Source organism: Corvus moneduloides, chromosome 27 (assembly GCF_009650955.1).
Source record: "Corvus moneduloides isolate bCorMon1 chromosome 27, bCorMon1.pri, whole genome shotgun sequence".
Taxonomy (NCBI): Eukaryota; Metazoa; Chordata; class Aves; order Passeriformes; family Corvidae; genus Corvus; species Corvus moneduloides.
The window spans coordinates 467054-486859 of NC_045502.1; the positions used below are offsets into that span (position 1 = coordinate 467054).

At 50.8% G+C, this 19806-nt stretch overlaps 1 protein-coding gene across 5 annotated transcripts in view; it reads left to right on the forward strand.

The window, feature by feature from the left end:
* AAK1 (AP2 associated kinase 1) overlaps positions 1-19806 on the forward strand; it is a 78213-nt gene that overhangs the window by 27544 nt on the left and 30863 nt on the right. For all 5 annotated transcript variants that reach the window (XM_032092266.1, XM_032092267.1, XM_032092268.1 and 2 more), the window contains exons 5-15: positions 1702-1844; positions 6916-7037; positions 8436-8517; positions 10316-10448; positions 11677-11780; positions 12735-12814; positions 14149-14303; positions 14386-14657; positions 14850-15056; positions 18132-18358; positions 19291-19448. In XM_032092266.1, coding sequence (XP_031948157.1) covers positions 1702-1844; positions 6916-7037; positions 8436-8517; positions 10316-10448; positions 11677-11780; positions 12735-12814; positions 14149-14303; positions 14386-14657; positions 14850-15056; positions 18132-18358; positions 19291-19448 — 1683 coding nt within the window. The remainder of the gene's footprint in view (positions 1-1701; positions 1845-6915; positions 7038-8435; positions 8518-10315; positions 10449-11676; positions 11781-12734; positions 12815-14148; positions 14304-14385; positions 14658-14849; positions 15057-18131; positions 18359-19290; positions 19449-19806) is intronic.

The window sequence follows — 19806 nt, forward strand, 5'->3', positions numbered from 1 at the left end:
AATGCCTCTTGCAGGAAGAGTGTTCAGCAAAAGTAATGTTTTGGCCAGGTGACTTCAGGAGCCTGTGGCTGGTTTGGATGGTGGCAGCTGATGGAAATCGGTATTTTTGGGCCTGTCTGGCTTTGGGGTCAAATGTAGCAAGGACATGTAGATGTGTGTAAATGTGCCCAGTGCAGGTTTCTGCTCTGCCGTGTCCTCTTTGCTGCTTTGCTTTGATGCAGGAATCTTGACTGCCTTGCACTGGGTTTGTTTGCTGGTGAAAGGAAGAACTTTGTGTGTAGTTTTGCTGGAGGAATCACTTCATAAGCTCTCTTTAAGCTTAAACCTAAACATGACAAGACCTGTTGTAAGCTCTAGGCCTGGCAGCGCTGCTATGTCCCTGCTCAGCTCCATGTGCACAGCCCGCTGTGGAGGTACAAACCTGAGTTGTTCACATGCACCCCCCCAGCTGCAGTACCCAAATTTTGGGCCAATGAAGTAAAATCCATCTTTCTAAGGCGTTTTCCTTCCATCTGAAAGGAGGAGAGCTGCAGGGTGGCATTTCTCACGTGGCTCTTGCCAGATGCTGTGCTGAGCGCACGCCGGCCGCTGTCTGCAGCATTCCCACTGCAATGGTTGTTACACGCTGATTTTCCCTTGTTACTTCCCTTTTGTGGCCAGCAGTTTCCAAACCAAATCAGTGTCTTTGTGTGCAGAACTGCATTCATTTTGAGTGTAAAATGTTCACAGCTGTAGTATTCATTAAACTGAGCTTTTCTTTCCTACCATGAAAGTTTTCCAGCACTTGTGATGTGGAATGATACAGTACTGCTTCACCAGAGCTTCAGAAAGGAGTTTTTCTCTGTCTGTCTAGGGTGTTTAGAGGAGAAAAGAACCTCTGGATTGTTTGGGAAAGGCCTTGACAGCAACAAAACCTCAAAGCTGAGACAAATTCAGGGCTTCTTCATGAAAACTTGCTTTTGTTTTTGCAGAGTTTCCCTTGTTACAGATGGATTCTGAATTTCTTTGCCAGTCAACAGCTTTAGCCAAGCCACTTCATGTGTGGGTTTTCTGAGTGTCTCCCTTCCTCCCTCCTCTTGCTTACATGTGGCAGACTAATCTGTGGACTGTGGGTGCCCCAAATTCAGCCTTTTCTGTCTGACTAGAGGAATAATAAGTCCTATTTGGAAGAAAAAACCAGAAAATTACATGGCTTAGTTAGAATGACTTGAGTGCTGACACAGCCAGGGCAAGGTGGGCTGTGGGAGCTGGTGTGAAGGTTTGCTCAGAGCCCAGGTGAGCTGTAACACCTGCCCACAGATTCTGCAAACCCCTGGGATGCAGGGGAATGAAACAAACTGAGTGATCACATCGTAAACAGCCTCCTGGGAAGGTTTGTTGTGAATTTATTTTGAACTCTTCGTGTGCTGACTGTGGAGCCCCAGTTTGAGGAGCAGCCCAGGACCAGGGATGGTGGGGGGACTGGGTTTGGGGAGGCCAGAGCTCACTCTGTGTGTGCTGGGGTTTGGGATGGCCAGAGCTCACTCTGTGTGTGCTGGGGTTTGGGGTGGCCAGAGCTCACTCTGTGTGTGCTGGGGTTTGGGATGGCCAGAGCTCACTCTGTGTGTGCTGGGGTTTGGGATGGCCAGAGCTCACTCTGTGTGTGCTGGGGTTTGGGATGGCCAGAGCTCACTGTCCCTGCTGTGATTCTGTCCCTGCCAGGGGGGCAGGTGGTGAACCTGATGAACCAGCGCCTGCAGACCGGCTTCACCGAGAGCGAGGTCCTGCAGATCTTCTGCGACACCTGCGAGGCCGTGGCCAGGCTGCACCAGTGCAAGACTCCCATCATCCACAGGGATCTGAAGGTGAGCTCTGGCTCCAGGGGTGCAGCAGTGAGGCTGCATCCTCCTCGCTGTGTCTGCCAGCTGCCCACGCCCCAGTGCTGTGCTTCCCTTGCTAGTAGTGAGGGAAAGTGGGCATAAACACACCTCTCTGCTGGAAGATAAAAAAAGAAATGAGCCTCTCAGTGCTGCTTACCATATGTTTGCCATCTATAGATCTACTTAAACACAAATGTTTGTGAATAATTCTGGCTTGCACACGTGCCAGAATGTACCTGATGAATTATTCACAGTGACCTGAAGCACTGCTTATTGAAGGTAGCTCACAAAAAGTGTGCTGTGATGTTGTTTTCTGGACCCAGATTAAAAGGAGCCCTCGAGAAGTGTTGGCCTTGGGGCAGGAATCCTTAGGAGCTTTTGGAAGTGGCCTCTGGAGCTCTGACCATGAAAGTGTGTTGTAAAACTCTGTGTGCTTAGTTGGGAACAGAGCTGGGCCAGCAGGGATGGCTTGGGAAAAATCCCACGCCTGTAATCAAGCAAACAAAAAGATGTTCCCTTTGCTCTCCACGAGCTCGTAAAGTGCCGGAATGAAACATTCAGCCAAGGAGGCTGCTGTGTGCATTTGAAATTCAGATGTGCTTTGTGGGGCAGGTTCTATTTTCAGAGCCCTCACAGATGTTTGTTTGTGCCACTGGCCATTGTTTTACAGGGGCTGAAGATGCCACGTGTACCACGGAGAGCAAGGTAGAGCAGGGAAAAAATCCTCAGGGTTTGGTGTGCTCTGGCATGTTTGAAATGACAGTGATGCCACTGCTCAGTTGGTTTGGATACAGAAACAACTCCTGTGTCTCTTTCTGGGGGAAATGAGTGATTTCTTACCAGTCTGAGTCCTGGATTTAAAGCTGTGAAGTCCGTGGGCAGTTTGCAGGAGTTTGTATAAGTCAGGAAAACTGGGGTGAGAGGATGAGGAACAGGAACCTCCCCAGCTGACATTAACCCCTGCCCTTACCTTTTTGGTGAATCCCTGTGGGGTCTGATAAAGAATGAACTCAGTGTGTTGCAGGGGAATAAATCTGGGACGTCTGTGCTGGATTAGTGGGTTGATCTGGAGTGTTACTTTCTGCCCTGGGTTGCAGCTGAAATGGGCTGTTGGGGCTTGTGTCCAGCCCACTGTTGGCCTGCTTAGGTCAGGGGAGGCTTTGCAAGGCCTGACTCTTGGTAAGCTGTGCCCAGAGTCAGAGTTGGCTCTTTGGAGAAGTTGGAGAAGTTTTTTGCTTGAGTAGTGTATTGTTTCTGTCATGGCGACCTCTGGGGGTCTAAGTACTAACACAGAATTAATATTTATATGTATTTTGACTTTGTGTTAAAATGTAATATTGTTGAGGGGGAGTTGCAAAGCCAGGAGAGATTAAGGGCCAGAGAAGTTTTGTACAAGTTCTGGGTGTGAGAAGGGACATGTGTAGGTGTTTTCTTGGGGTGACTGTAACCCTGCTGAAGAGAGGGCAGATGTTGACTTTGCAGGCAGCTGCCTGGGGCTTGGAGGCCTTTTTTGCCTTCCAGCTCTTTGATGTTGCTCTGGTGCTGGAGGTTCCTGCCCGGAGAGCTCTGCCAGCAGAAGGGAGGCTGTGAATGAGCTTTCAGCCCTTTCAGACAAGTGCAGCTGGAGAGGAGTTTCAGTGGCCTCTGACTCTGATTTTGAATTAACCCAGAGGCTTTGCCTGAAGCAGAACAGCCTCCTGTTGGCACAGTCCCCAGCTGGTGGGAAGTGGCCAGCAGCTGGGGACAGCAGCACCTTTACCCAGCGTGTCTGTAGGCAGAAGGGGACGTGGCGCTGCGAGTAAGGACCACAAACAGATCCTGTGTCACCCCTGGGTGTGTTCAGGTGTCCCCTCCTGGGCTGGTGGTTGATTCAGGTGCTATGTCACTGCCTGCTGTGCAGTACAGGCTGTGATGTTTCGTTTCGTGTGCTTTGGTTGCCACAAACCAGGTGTAAATTGATGCTGCTTTTTCCTAAAAACGAGGAAGGCCCTCGTGCGCTGCCTCTGCCCCAGCCTGGACCCTGTGAGGCAGAGGCAGCCTGCTGGCAGTAGGTCTGCTTTGAGTGGTTGCCTGTGCTTGTTCTTGCAGGTATTTTCCTCACCCTCAGGGTTCAAAGGCCATTGCTGCTGCAGGACAGTCCCTGGGGAGTTTGTTTTTTTGCTCCTCTCTGAATAAGAACAATTCCTGTATCTTTGGGCTGGGCCTTTTCACAGCAGGGAACAAATGGCCAAACCTTATGGCAGTCTGTTACCATGTGGTTGGGAAGTCTCTGCTGCTAAGTTGGGATCTATATAAGAACTAAACCTGTCAGACCCCAGAGGAGCAGGCTTTAGGGAGGGAAAAATCTGCCTAGGGCTGATGCTAACATTTACACAACTACCCCACGCCTGGTGGCAGTTGTTTGCATGGTTTGTTCCATGTTGAGCCTTGTCTTTCCAGTCTCACATCCCATAGCTTGTGTTGTTCAAAGCACGGTCTTAGGACCAGCTTTGATTTCTGCAGGGAGAGGTCTCCCATTTCTGTGCGTGGTGCTTCTGCTGGTCTGAACCCACCTGGCTGCAGGAGCAGGTGGCTGGATGGCAGACGAGAGGATGATTTTTTCTGTAGCAGACACACAGCAGAACACACCCAAAAACTGTGTCAGTCAACCCAGAGGATGCTGTTGATCCAAACCTCTTCCTTCCTTTCCCTACTTTCTGCATTGCCCAGAAGTTGTCCTCTCAGGATGAGGATGTAGTTTCTCCTGCTTTTATTCCAGCAGGAGCCCTCACAGTGTAGCCCTGCTGTGATCAGACAGTCCCACTGTGCTGTTGTCATCTCACTGCCTTCCATCTCTCTTTGCAATGCCAAGTCTTGCCCTGACGCCACCAACGAGCCTTGAATTTGTTAGGAGGGATCTGTCGAGTGTGATGTGTGAAATTGTTCAGTCCCCTCGCTCATGGTACACCCTCGTGCTGGCCATGGCAGGAGTGTGCCTGTGCCAAAATCAGTCAGCGCCGTGTGGATCTCACTCTGTGCCATCAAACACTGCATCGGCTTTCAAAGGTGAACAGCGAGCGGTGCCGGGGGAGAAAGGGAAGTGGAAACATCTCTGAAGAGACCTGGCAGTGCTGCAAAGCAGCCAGGAAGTGTGCCCTGGTCACACATCCCTCCCAGATCACTACCTGAGCTCAGGAACACTGGTCTTGAAGCCGTTGCTCTCAGGAGAGGGTCACAGGTATTGAATCTGTCAGCTAAAGAAAACCTCTGCCCTCATCCCTGCCCAGCACAGTGATTTTTATTACTCTGCAGTGGTTTTTATTATGTTGGTTCTGTTCTAGCAAAGCAGCATTTATTTTGGAAAGACTGACGCTAACTACACTCTGTAACCAGCAAAACTTCAGACAACTGATCATCTCCTTTCAGGTCTTTTGTTTGGGGTCTAAATCTGACTGTGCTGGGTGTGTCAAAGGCTGCAGCCAGAGTTACCAGTGCTCAGCCGTGCTGGCAGCTGGAGTGCAGTTTTCTGAGTGTTTGACCAGAAGACACCTCCATACTCCTTTTAAAGACACTTTTCTCTGGCCTGGCAGTGGGTAGTAGTAATTCTTTTGCTGTCTTTATTTTTTCCTTCTCCTGGCATTTGCTGCTCAAACCTGGTTGTTGGATAGTCCTGTGCTGATGTTTAACAAACCTTACAGGGTGTTTCAGTGAAAAATCACCTCAGACTTCTCAGCCAGATAACGTGGGAGGACTCTTGGGGAAATGCTGGAGGAGTATTTGCAGGGAGCAGGGAATAACACTGCCAGTGTTGATCTGCTGGGGAAGAACATCTGTGTGCAGTGCTTTATTCAAAGCAGATGGATGGCAGAGGGGGAAGGGGGGATGTTTAACCCTTGGTTTCAAGCCAACATTCTCCCCCTCAGCTGCTCTAATTCGGCTGCATTTTCTGGTGCTTAAAATGCTGACTCCTTCTTTTTCTTTCCTTCTTGTAAAGACCATCCTCGATGGGGAGCTCTGCTTCCAAAGGGTTCTGTTAGCAAACACTTATGTGGTGATTTTTTTTATTTTGAACTGTATGAGCAGTATGTTTGATCTCGTTGTTGCATCTGAGCGTTTGACACTGATTGAAGATAAAGACATGAAGAATTGTGTGTTCCCTCGAGAGAACATGCTGTTAATGCTGCTGCACAGATGAGGAGTTGGAACAAGGGATGCTCTGCCAAAGCAAAGATCTGAACACAGGGTTTTACACTTTTTAAGTCAGTGTTGAAACAGGCAATTTTCTTAGGTTGGGTGCAAGGTAGATTTTTTGTTAATGCACAGTTGTGACTGTTGAGGAGAAGGTTTCTGCTGCTTCTCTTTGTTTCAGCTGTCCCAGGTGTTTGTTTCAGCATTTGTTTCTGTTGCCCGATTCAAGGTACCAAATAATATTTGAAAGAAAGGGGTCTTCTCAGCAGTCTGGGGGAGCCTCTGCTGCTACAGCCCCTGTTTAGAGACTGCAGACTCTGAGAACCAGCAAATAAGAGTGAGCATGAGCTGAGGTTTGTTTTGAGTGAGACCCTCAGGGACAGGTAAAATGCAGGCAAAGACCTGGAGATGTGTTTTAATTTCCTAAAGTATGGAAGTGTGTGTGTTATTTGTTTGCCTCCCCTCTGCCCCACAGACAGTGAAGAGTTACAGCCCTTTGTAAAGGTGGGACAGCTTGGATTTCCTGTCCCCAGTTCAGATGCCAGACCAGGGGCACAGTAGCTCAGGAAGGTTGAGCTCCAAAGGCACTGGGACACAGTTCTTGTCCTGACATCTTACAGAAGGCAGAGAAATGTGCTTGCAGGAGGAGAAGGGAGGGGTGGCAGGATGGAAGGCAGTGATACAACTGTGCTTCCGTGATTTGACTTCTATTTTAGGAGATGTGACAGAGTTTTGATGCCTGTTTTCTTTGCTGTCACATTAGGCTTTAGTGTCAGATGTGTCTGATATGTCTTCAGGCACTTAAAACCTTGACTCATCTGAAAAAAGAACCAAACCCTGAATATTTTTTTTGTCTGAGTGGTTCTGTGTCTGTCTGTGATGCTCCCAGGTTGAAAACATCCTGCTGCATGACCGTGGCCACTACGTCCTGTGTGACTTTGGAAGTGCTACTAACAAATTCCAGAACCCTCAGACAGAAGGGGTGAATGCGGTCGAGGAGGAGATCAAGAAGTAAGTGTGCTTTGCCTTTTACACTCAGCTGCAGTTTGTATATGTGAAGGGTAATTTTTCTTGTGCTGGGATTAATTTTGCTCAGCTTGTTGCAGCAGATTGGCTGTGCTGCATGGCAGTGTCTGCTGCAGGTGAATGAGTGCCCGGGGGAAGGTGAAACAATAAATTGAGCTTGATGTAATTGCTTTGGACCTGGAAGAGTGAGATTAATGCAGAGAAGCAGCCCCACCTCGGCGAGGCAGTGACCTGTTCTGTCCTGTGCAGGGTCGGGCTGTCTCTGTCCTTCATCTGTCTTGGCTTCTCTGAGCTCCAGACAGGGATGGCACAGTCCCATCCGCCCTGAGCTCCCGCTCCCCGCGGATTCGGGCCCTGACTGGGGCTGATCCCCGCTCTGCATGGGAAGTGTCAGGTCCTGGGGGGGTTTAACCCAGCTCCTCCTCCTGCCCCATGCACTGCCAGCTGCCGTGGCAGCATCTCTGGTGCCCCTTGGTGCTTTTTGGGAAGGGGGGTTCACCTGCAGTTCGGTGGCCTGGATCAGGCGTGGAGCACACCCCAGGGCCTTGGCCTTGCTTTAGTTTTAACATCACTGCTGCAAACTTGCCACTCCTGTTAATAACAACTTTCTGGCTAGTTAGAAATGTGTACAGATGCCTCTCCTTGTTGTGATTCAGCTATACCTGCCTGGATTTCCTAGATTTGTTTGACTGGGGTTTTCAGAGTGCTCCTAGTCCGGCTTTGCAGTCCCCTTGGAATGCCCTGTTTGTACACTTAAGCCTACAAAACCTTTGCCTTTGGCAAAGCTCTCCTGTGGTCAGGGTAAGCAGCAGGCAGAAATGACAGACCTGCTGATAGGAAATCTTGTCAGAAGAGCCTCCTAATCTGTGGAGCAGTTTCCAGCTTTTCTGGTTGTTGTTAGGGTGAGGCAGATTCTTGCTGTAGTTTGAGGCACACAGGGACCCTTCCCTTGCTTACAGTGGCTCTGAGCAGGAGTGGAAATCTGCTTTTTAGGAGCCACATATCCAGTTACAGTCTCTGTAATACAGTTGGCCACAGCCCTGCAGTGAGGGCACTGCAGAGGACATTTGATTACTGACCTTGTTAATGCTTTGAATCCTTGAATGTTTCTGTTCTGGTTCTTAAAATGACTGTACAGTTTTGTGGTGAATTCTGTGCTTTAGAAAGTACTGTGATTACTATTTTGGCTTCCCAGGGCAGTTTGAGGGATGTTTTATTGTTTGAGGTGTGTAGCAGGTGATGCTGTTAGAAGATTTTTCCGACAGATATCTTTAGCATCCCTTTCCCTAAAATGAATAGGGAAAGAGTGAATTTTGAATTATTTGGGAATATGACATACCTGATACACCCCTTTTGAACTCCCTGATCCACCTTCCCCTGCAGGTACACGACGTTATCCTACAGAGCACCAGAGATGGTCAACCTATACAGTGGCAAACTCATCACTACAAAAGCAGACATATGGGTACGTATGGGAACCACTGGGCATCCTCCAACCAGGCTGCTGCCATTGCCGTGGCAGGGAGACGGGGCTGCCCTCGTTTTCTAAGAGCCTGGACAGTTTCTGAATGAAGAGCTCCTCTGATGATGTCTGATGAGTTCCTGCTGAGCAGGGAGGCTGGTGGAGAAGAAGTGTGTACTCCTCCTGTGTGGTTTGCATTTAGAGATAGATGAAACTCCAGGGCTGAAGAAGGAAAATGTGATTTCATATCTTAAAGAGTTAAACCAGAAAATTCAGGATATTGTGGCTCATTGTGCCTGGGCTTAGTTAGTGTGTGAAATCAAAGTTCTGGTCAGAATTGGGTAGAAACCTGAGAAAATGGCCCTGCCCCCAGCAGCAGCAGTGTGCTGATCCTGTGTAACACAGGGCTGAGTTGTCAAATTGGCCAAAGGCCAAACTTCTGCACTGTTTCTGATGATCAGGGCAATCCTGCTATGCTCTTCATGGTGAGAACAAAATCCAGCTGTGATAGAATCCAGGCCTGGCTAACCTGATCAAGGGGGAAAGGCTCCTCTGGGTGGGACAGAGGTGCGAAAGAGTCTGTGCTGTTCGGAGTGCACTGGCAATGCAGCACGTGTTTAAAAGCGTTTAAAATGCTAATTGGGAGCTTGTTTTGTGTTTTTTGGAGCCCTGAGCTAGGAAGTAACATGGCAGAAGCAGAAAAAGAGAGTTTTGATGTATCTCCAATAGTTCTGCATCTACAAGAGGGAGAATTGCTGGTGTGACATCTGCTGAGAGAGTCTCGTGTCCTCAGAGAGCTTGGCTGGCCCCGGGGAAGCAGCAGCTCCTGTGGGAGCGGGTTTCACTGGGGTCTGTAGGATCAGCCCTGCACTGTGCAGGGTTGCTGGCCTGGAGGGAGTGGAGAGGGGAGTGGAGCTGTGACAGTGGGAAAGGACAGGGCCTCAAAGGCAGCCAGAGGAGAACCAGAATTTGCACTCCTTCCTGTGATAGTGTGGAAAGGGGGAGATCCAAAGGCTCTGCTCTTCCTGGCGTGGCAGGAATTCTGTTCCAGTGACACTTGGAGCAGTGTGTGGTGGTGAGCAAAGTGGGGCCTCAGCTTCCAGGCCTGTTCCAGTGCTTGTCCTGCTGGCAACCTCCCTTTCTCTTAAATCTTATCAAGGTTATTTTAAACCAGAGTGCAATTTCATTGTGAAACCCTGTGACAAAAGGGATGAGCTGATGATGAGTTTCTTAGGATTAGGAAATGTTTCCTGCTCCCCCCTCTGAGATCGGGGCAGTGTTTCATAATTAGTCCTTTGTGCAAAAACTGTTTTCTTTTGCAATAGGTGGTGGTTCTTGCTGCCAAAAGCAGCGTGGCAGTAGAGGCAAGGGTGGTAGAACCTGGCAGCCTGCAGAATGAGCTGTACTTCCCTGGCATTTATTTATAGCAGTTGAAAGGTTGTTTGAACTTAATCTTAGAAACAGTTTGGGTTTCTCTTTGTGAGAATGGATGTATTAACGATGATGGTTGCCATTTATTTGTGCTGTTCCTTTGCTCTTTCCTCCCAGCGTGTGGCAGAAGGGCTCTGCCTGTTCGATGGCACCAAGGGTCGCGCTCCGCGGAGCCGTGGGGAGCGCGATGATGAACAATCCCCCGCATCAGTGGCTCAGCCTAACGAGGGAGAGCTCTGCATGTGTTCATCTTCCCCTGCAGCTGTGCCTGTCTCAGGTCCCTCACAGGGCGTTGGTGCAGACCTCCTGCTCCCTGCCGTGCCCTGCTTGCCTCAGTTTGGTGAATCCTTGCCCTGTTCTCTCTCTGCAGGCCCTGGGCTGTTTGCTGTACAAGCTGTGCTACTTCACCCTGCCCTTCGGGGAGAGCCAGGTGGCCATTTGTGATGGCAACTTCACCATTCCAGACAATTCCCGGCACTCCCAGGACATGCACTGCCTCATCCGTGAGTGTCTGGCGGTGCTGTGACTGACGGACAGGCCCAAAACAGCACAGGGGTTTTGGTCTTACATCCCCTGCCCCTACAGTAAAAACATCAGTTTTTCTCTCCTTTTCAGAGGCTTGCTTGCACACAGAGGTGGTTAAAGTGATCTTTTTGGTAGCTTAGGAGATCACTCTTGGAGAGACAGTCATGACAAAGAGATTTCTGTTTGGCCAGGCTGGAGTGAGCTCTGTGGAAAGGCAGGAACACAGACAACCGTTTGGTTTGAGTCCTACAGAAACTTGCACAATAAGCCTATTTATGCAGAAACGTATTTCTGCAGTAATAAATCTGTTTGGATAAGGAACTGAAAAGACCACAGTGACTTAGGCTAGTGATAAGAATTCATCTTCTGTGAACTGGGAAACAGAACTGAAATGATTTATAAATATCCCACTGACTAGAGTGAATGTGTAATTAAGTGTACAATGCACTACTCTTGGCAAAGCTGGGACAGCTCTCTTGTTTCCAGCAAAGCTTTTGATTTTTTTTTCTTTTCCTAGCCACAGTCTTGACTCACACAGAGTTGGATGTGTTTGCAGAGCAGGCTGGTATTTTCTTTGCTGATGTGGGGGTATCTACAGTGGTGCCTGTGGCTGCCCTGTCTTCCTGCCCTGCTGACACACTGGGGCTGGATCAAGCCCTTTTCCTGTGGCTTCACTTGGAGGGGCCCAGTCCCACCCCAGGCTATTCCCTGACCAGGCAGCATTTCCCCTCCTTGCCCCAGAGGCTTCGGTAGCAGCTGCAGGTCACAGCTCTGTTGGAAAATATGTCCTGGTCCATCCTGACTGTCCTGCCCTGTTCCTAGCTGAGCCCATGGTCAGCCCAGCCCTGCTGAGCCTGCACTGACCATGTGCTTTGAAGGAGACAGGACACCCTGTTAGCACCTGGTTGTACCAAATGTAGAGTCGTGGAATTGCAAGGGACCTTAAAGCCCATCCAGTGCCACCCCTGCCATGGGCAGGGACACCTCCCACTGTCCCAGGGTGCTCCAAGCCCTGTCCACCCTGGCCCTGGACACTTCCAGGGATCCAGGGGCAGCCACAGCTTCTCTGGGCACCCTGTGCCAGGGCTTCCCCACCCTTAGCGCAGATAAGTCCTTTGTTGTATCAAGTCTGATGTGCTGCCACAGCTGGCTGCCCTGCATCCGTGTGTCTTGCTGCTCTGATCTCAGCATCTCTGTCTCTTCAAGGGTATATGCTGGAGCCAGACCCCGATAAGAGACCTGACATTTATCAGGTCTCCTACTTTGCATTCAAACTGGCCAAGAAGGACTGCCCGGTGCAGAATGTCCAGGTGAGCACACAGGAGTGGCCTCAGGGGGCTCTGGGAGGGGCTGGGGAGGCAGTTGCTGAATATTGAGCATTTGGCTCAATTCTGTTGGTTGTTGCCCAGTTCTGTAATTAGGAGGGTTTTCTTGTTCGTTTGTAACAGCACAGTTTGGTTTGGATTCTTTGGGTCAGGAATCAGGGTTTCTCATGGTACTTACTTCTGTTTGTCTCTGATTTACCTCCTCACCCAGTCACCAGTGTGAGGCCAACCAGGAGATCTTGTGCATGTGAACATGGAAAATTAGGCCATGCTTGGGAAACCAATTTGATTTCCAGGCATGCTCATCATAGCATATGTAATTTGGCCTGCACTTGGGTTTAAACGCAACAGTTCTGGGTCTGTTGGCTGGGACTTGGCATTTGAGCTGCATCAGACCTTACACAACCATCTGCCCCTTCTTAGTGTGTCTTCAGAGACTTCAGCTGAAAAATAGAGCTGACAATTATTTTCTTATGTTGTTATGGACGCCTGTGACAGACGTTTTATTTTGTTGTTTCTACGTAAATAGAAACTTAGGGTTTTTTCCACATGTTCAGGTGCTTATTTATGGTCTTTATGAATAAGAGATAGTTTGGGTATTATTATTCATGTGTTTTTATAGCATCATTAGTAAGTTTTGTCTCTACTGTCCCCTGCTTGTCTTTTAAAAATGCCCAGGTTGTGCTGTGGAGCTTTGTGTTCATGTTCCATGTTCAGTGGTCAAAAAGCTGAGCCCTCTTTTCTTCCTTTGTAAAGACCCTTCCAAGCTATGTCTCCCCATGACATGAACTTTGAGGTGTTTGTTATGTGTCCAGCATGAGGAATAATGGCTTTGGGAATCCTCAGGTCTCCCTGTTTTATTGTGATGTTTTTGCACATTATTTCTGACTCGGTTTTCTGCCCTCAAAATACTAAATTGGTTGGTTTTGGGATCTGCAGAACTCTCCAATCCCTGCGAAACTCCCAGACCCAGTTAAAGCAAGTGAAGCTGCTGCAAAGAAGAGTCAGCCAAAGGCCAGGTAAGCCCACCTGCTTTTCACTGCCCTCTTTTGTTGCCTGTTGTCTCTGCTGTTCATTAGCAAAGGTGTATTTAGCTGCTTCCTTGGGGACGTGAGTTGCCAAATGGGGACAAACACTGCGGTCCTGGGGTTTCTCCAGTGCCAGGAATAGCCCTGAGCTCGTGGATCTGAAAGGCAGCAGATGCAGACAGTGGGGGAGTTTGTCTGCAGGGAGGTGGGATTTGGGCGCTGCTCAGCAGGACTCAGCAGCTCTTCATCCCAAAGGCTCTGCCTGAGAGCAGCACTCGGAGTTCTGGCACTTGGATGAATCCAGTGTGTCCATCAGGAGCATGGGAGTACCTGAGAGGAGAGTCAGGAGAGAAACTGCAGCTGCTGCAGTGGGCCTGGGATCAGCCCAGAGAACAGGAATCTGCTGAGAAACTGCAGCAGGGTCCGACCCTCGGCACACCATGACCTGACCCCGTGGGTACTGCACAAAACTGCTGTGATTTCTGCAGGAGTCCTGTCATTTCAGTGGGGAAAACACAAAAGCCCAATTGCCTGACCCACTGTAGTGCTGTGGGTTTTCTCTTGCTGCTGCTTGCTCTGCTTGTGGCTCTGTAATTGAGATTTCTTAGTTCTGCTGGACAAACCTGGTCTGAAGTGGGATGTGCCCTGTCTGGCAGTCCCAGGAGTCTGTCCTTGTGTTCATAACTGAGCACGGTTACTCTCCCATTAGTCAGGTTTGTCAGCTACCAGAAACAATCTGGTATCAGGTTCGTTAGTTATCAGGAGCAGTTTGGTATCTACAAACCACGGTGCTCACAGAAGGCTGGGGGGGGTGGCTGCTCCTCTCTCTTGCTGTGCATTTTTGGAGCTCAGTAAACATTGAGCAGAGATCAGAAGAGTTCAATGACCTGATTCTGGGGTGTACCAAAGTTAAAGTACATCTAAAGATGGCAATTTAGACAACTCTGCCCAAAGGTACCAGCTGCTCATGAGCTGATTTGTGTCCCTCATGTGCTCATTCAGAAGTCTGAGTGGATTCAAGCAATATGTTGTAAGAAATAGTTGAATATAAGTTGAGTGGTTTTGACAAGTCCCAGCTGTCCACCAGGAGAAGATGCCACGATTGGCAGAGAAGTCAGAACGACAGTGTTGGATTAATTGTTGTGAATGCATCCAGGAGGTTTTACTGTGCTTGGTGTGTCTGGGTGCTCATGAGCGTTTCACCTTTGTCAGTCACACACAGCTGAAGTGTGTGTGAGTGTTTAATCCTGCTGTGTGTTCTGTGCACCAGCTGCCCAATTCCCAGGCTGTGCTCACTGTCCTTCCTTCTTCTCCTTCCTTAACAGGCTCACAGACCCCATCCCTACGACAGAAACGTCCATAGCACCCCGCCAGAGACCTAAAGCAGGACAGACCCAGCCCAACCCTGGAATTCTGCCCATCCAGCCAGCCCTGACGCCCAGGAAGAGAGCCACAGCCCAGGCAGCCATTCAGCCACAGGGTGAGTGACATGTCTGTGTGGTCCCTGCACCCTGTGTGCCTCAGGGCACTGACCTAACATTGGGTTTGGGTTCTTCTCCCAGTTGCAGGCCCGGCTGCCCTGGGCAGTGCCCAGCCCTCGCTCCCTGCCAGCACCCCCCAGCCAAAAGCAGCCCCCCAGCAGCCTCCAGCCCAGCCCCCGGCCAAACCAGCAGCGGCGCCCCAGGCACAGCCCCAGGTCCCCTCAACACAGCCCCAGGCCACCCCTCAGCATCAGCAGCAGCTTTTCCTGAAGCAGCAGCTCCTGCAGCAGCAGCAGCAGCAGCAGGCTGCCTACTTCCAGCAGCAGCAGCAGCAGATGATGCAGGCACAGCAGGTGGGTGTGTGCGGCGGGTTCATCACATCCCCGTCTGCAAGGCTGGAGCTTTGTGTTTGTGGCAAGCTTCCTGTGCTTTTGGGGGGAATGGGTGCAGCTTTTAGGCGTTTCCAGTGTGTCCCCAGTCCTCTAGCAAGATGATGGTCGACGTCCACCACACCTCAAACCTCTCACCCGGCGGTTGTTTCCCAGTTCCCAGTGATGCAGCAAGGAGCACCCGCGCAGCAGCAGCTGATGCAGAACTACTACCAGCAGCAGCAGCAGCTGATGGCCCAGCAGGCAGCCATGCAGCAGAAGACCACAGCAGCAGCAGCAGCAGCTCAGCAGAAGCAGCAGCCGCCGGCGCAGCCCCAGGCCCAGCCCAGCGCGGCCGCACCGGCGCAGCCGCAGGAGCAGGGGGTGAGGCCGTGGGGGAAGGGATGGGGCACTGGCACTTGGGCTGCTGGCAAATGCTCCTCTGCCAGCTCCTGTGTGCTGGGGACTCCTCAGCTGGCTTTTCAGAGCCACAGAGCCCAGATCACAGATGCCAGGGGAGGTTGGGGTCGGATCTTAGGAAAATTTCTTCACCCAAAGGGTTGTCCAGCCCTGGCACAGCTGTCCAGGGCAGCGGTGGAGCCCCCATTCCTGGGGGATTTAACAGGTATCTGGATGTGGCACTTGGGGACATGGATGGTGGTGGCATTGGTAGATCTGGAGAAATGTTTGGACTTGATGACCTTAGAGGCCTTTTCCAACCCAAACAATTCCGTGGTTCTGGGGCCTGATTAGTAATAACTCAGTTACTACTGAGTCACAGATGTCGGCGCTGACCTTGCTGCCTCAGAGATGTGCAGTTGTTTGGGTTTCTCATTCCAGCAGGATGCTGGACTCCGGAATTGTGCTCTGGGTCCATAGAAAGCAGATGAGTAATGGATGAGTAGAAAGCAGATGAGGAGATCTAAGTAGCTGCTTAATGCAGCTTCTCTCCATCCCCTGTCACGTTGCCATAGAAGACAGAGGAGAAACTCTCTGAAACATTATTTGGACTTTAAACACCAGGATGGGCATCAGGCACCAGAACTACTTTATGTTGCTGCTTGTTTGGGAAACTTTTGTCTGATGCTCAGGGAAAGGCACAAACAGCTTCCTGGTTGTTCCCAGCACTGGGTTAACTTTCTAATAAATGCAGGGGGAAGGAGACTTTTCAAAGGACACTTTTGAAAGCACCGTATCTAAAAATAAATAAATCAATCATCCACTGTACTAATCATCTGAATGTGCACCTAAAATAAATGCTCTTTACTTGATGGAAAATATGTCCGTGTGCAGAGGAACAGGCAGCTGCCCCCAGGGAGGGGCAGGGAGCTGTGCCAGAGGGCCAAAGTGCTCTGCAGGGCTGTGGGAGGAAGCTGTGCCTCTTGCTTCCATTGCTGTGCAGTCCCATCTGCTCTTCCCTGGCTCTGGGAGCTCAGAGGGGTGTCCCTAACTCTGGTTGTGTGCTAGGAGTAATCCTGGGCACCAGGCAGGAGGAGGCTGCCAGTGTTTGTGCTGCACCTGGCTGCAGGTGTGCAAAGCAGGCAGTGTCTGATGACAACCCTGGAAGTGTCCAGGGCTGGGTGGGGCGAGTGGCATCCCTGCCCACGGCACAGGGTGGAACTTGGTGACCTTTAAGATCCCTTCCACCGCACACCATCCCATGATTCCATTATTGCAAGGGTACTGAGGGTCCCTATGTGTGCTGGCTTGTGAGCTGCCAGTTAACTCCCCTCTCCAGTTTCCTTGGAAGTGACCTCAGGAGTTCATTTGACTGATAAACTCGGAAATCCATGAACTGAGCAGTGCTGGGGCAGCTGTTTGCTCTGCTCTCTGAGGTGTCTCAGGGCTCTGCCCCTCTGCTGTTGCGTTTCCAGCCCTGGTTTGGGTGGGGGATATGCTCGGAGCTGTTGTGTTCCTGGACTTGTTCCTGTTCTGGTGAATGACCTGGGGCAGGTCAGTTTGTTGGAGTTGGGAGATTTTCAGTTTGTGCAGACAGGTTTTGAGTGATGCCCATTATTACTCTGTTCCTTTTAGAGCAGAAATGCCTCAAATGGAGCATTGAATCAAGAGCTTTGCTGTGATTTGCTAGCACAAGAACAGTCTTAATTTTATTAAATCAGCTAGCTTGAAAATGAGCCTTATTCCCCTGGTAGGCTGATCAGAATGGACACATCTGGACATGTTTCTGCTCCTGCAGCAGTCAGGAAGGAAAAACAGTGGTTGGCTCATTTAAAAAATGATAGTGAAGCCTGCTGTCTGCAGAGCAGAGTCTCTGAGCAGAAGACACCTGGCCAGGACCTGTCAAAACCTTTTCACGTTGGGAGATTCCAGCTTAATAAGCTCTGCCTTCATTCCTGTGGCAATTTCGGCGCTGCCCTTTTATCTCTCAGCACCAAATGTCCTGTTCTGCAGTGACCTACATAGGAGCTGGGTGCATGGGGAGCAGGCAGGTCACTGCCTTTCTGCAGTGAGCGAGTTTGCCTGGAATGCCAGAGGAGAAGCATGACAGCTTCCCATTGTTTGCCTTCTCCCACCGGGGTTCAGCACCACACTGGGCATGTAACTGTCTCCTGTTGCCCTCTTAGGTCCTTCCAAGGCCTTCATCTTGGTTGGAAAAGGCCTGGGAACAGGGAGGCAGTGCCCAGGCAGGGGAGGCAACATGCACAGCTTGCTGCTCCTTGTATTCCAGTTTTTCTGTTTTAAATCCAGCAGCGATACCTCCCTGACAGACAGATTGTGAAAAATCAAACAATCACAAGTGGTGCTGTTGTTTATCACTACAAAACCATATTTCAAGTATTTATGGGTTTGTGAGTGTAAGAGAAGACTAAAGCAATGGAAAAATGAAATCAGCGTGAGGAAACCCTTTTGCAGTTTCCAAAGGGTTTGTAGCTGGACTGTCTTGGCTCACACCTAAACCAACTGTGCCTGGTTTTCTCCTCCAAATTTTAATGACAAATGTTGCTCCTGTGGTCCTTGCTTTCTTTTTGTTTCCTTCCCCGTAAAAGAAAGTTTTTTGCTCAAAATTTCTGCACAGGGCCTCCACCCCTTTAGGCATTTGACCTCAGTCACACATTACCTGCAGGCAGCACTGTCCTTCACCTTCTCCCCCTCCCTGTATTCCTGTGACAAGACTCCTGTGCTCTGTGATCTGAGTTCTGCTGTGGATCTCAGCCTCTCTACCCCTGAGCAGCTTCGAGTCTTTGCCAAGTCCTAATGGAGGTTTTACCTCCAGAGCTGCACCACAGAAAGGGGAGAGAGTCTCTGCCTGTGCACTAATCCTGCAGAAATACTGCAGAGCAGCAAATCCCCCCCGCCACGATGCCTTTGCTTGTCTGCTTTTTCCCCTCCGGACTGTCCCCAGTCCACGACTTGAATGCTGGGTCCTCCAGCAGGAGCTGTTTTCTCCCCGTGGCTGCTGTTCCCAACCAAGGACGCTGTGCTTTTCTCCCCTGGCAGGCACAGGCGAGGCAGCAGCAGCAGCAGCAGAAGGCTCAGGGCACGGCCCCCGCGCAGGGGCAGAAGCTGGGCTCACTCACCCCGCCGTCCTCGCCCAAGGCGCAGCGCGCGGGGCACCGCCGCATCCTCAGCGACGTCACCCACAGCGCCGTGTTCGGGGTGCCCGCCAGCAAATCCACCCAGCTGCTGCAGGCCGCGGCCGCCGAGGCCAGCCTCAACAAGTCCAAGTGAGTGCCCAGGGTGGGGGCAGCCTCAACAAGTCCAAGTGAGTGCCCAGGGTGGGGGCAGCCTCAACCAGTCCAAGTGAGTGCCCAGGGTGGGGGCAGCCTCAACAAGTCCAAGTGAGTGCCCAGGGTGGGGGCAGCCTCAACGAGTCCAAGTGAGTGCCCAGGGTGGGGGCAGCCTCAACAAGTCCAAGTGAGTGCCCAGGGTGGGGGTAGCCTCAACAAGTCCAAGTGAGTGCCCAGGGTGGGGGCAGCCTCAACAAGTCCAAGTGAGTGCCCAGGGCCTCGGTGTGGGGCGTGGAGGGAGGGCAGTGTCAGGCTCTGGGAGGTGTTTGATGCAAAGCTCTGAATGGAGGTAGCCACAAAACTCTGAGGTCCGAGTGAGTCTTTGCCTTCAAGAGCTCAGTTTAGGGCTTGGCAGAAAGTGCTGGAAAATCTGACGCAAAGTCCTCATCAGTCCTTTGTGCTCCCAAAAAGCTTTGGTGATCAGGGCCTTCTCTGGCTCACAAAAGCAGTGTCATTTCAGCCGTAGCCCTGGTGTGCACTGCATTCTCGCTGCTTGACATCAGCACTTCCTGAAGGTTGGACATGATGGTCTTAGAGATCTTCTCCAACCTTAATGGAGCTCTGATTCCCTTGGAGTATTTTCTGGGCCACTTTTCTTGTCTACAGGCAGGAAGCCTTCCCATGGGCACTGCAGAGAGCTGTTCCCAGTGGGATGCTGGTTTTAACCCCTGAGATGCGGGTGCTCAGCCAGCTGAGGAGCAGATGAGGCTGAGTGCTCCCAGGCTTCCGAGCATGCGACTGCAGTAACTTACAGTGGATGCTTTAATTGGGAGGTCATTAGAGTGCAGTAGCTTGGACCAGCTGATAGTGCTGGCCAGAGGATTTCAGATGGGTGATTAATGGCTCTTGTGTGGGATGATCACATCCAGATCTGCTTCCACTACGCCCTCGGGCTCGCCAAGGACCTCTCAGCAGAATGTCTACAACCCCCCCGACGTGTCCACGTGGAACCCCTTTGATGATGACAACTTCTCCAAGCTCACGGCTGAGGAGCTGCTGAACAAGGACTTTGCAAAGCTGGGGGACGGTAGGTCCGTGGGGTGCTTTCACACCTGCCTGCTCTGGAAAGGGAAGATGCCACGGAATGGGGATGCTTTTGGGCAGGGACTGCCTGCGTGCCCCATATTATTCCAGTCCTCTGGCTGAGTCCTTCCAGTCTCTTTCTGTTTGCAATTCAGTGGTGCCTCAAAGGCAGAGGTAGCAGCTGCTTTTGACAGTGCCCCTGCTCAGGTGCCTGTGGAAGCCACAGTTTAAACTCTGCTTCGTCTGCAAGTTGGGATTTGCAGGAGGGGACTTAAGTCACACAGTGGAACAGTGTCCTAAAAATACAGATAAGCAGCCTACTTTCAGAATAGAAGTTTTTCCCCTAATTCTGGGTCTGCATT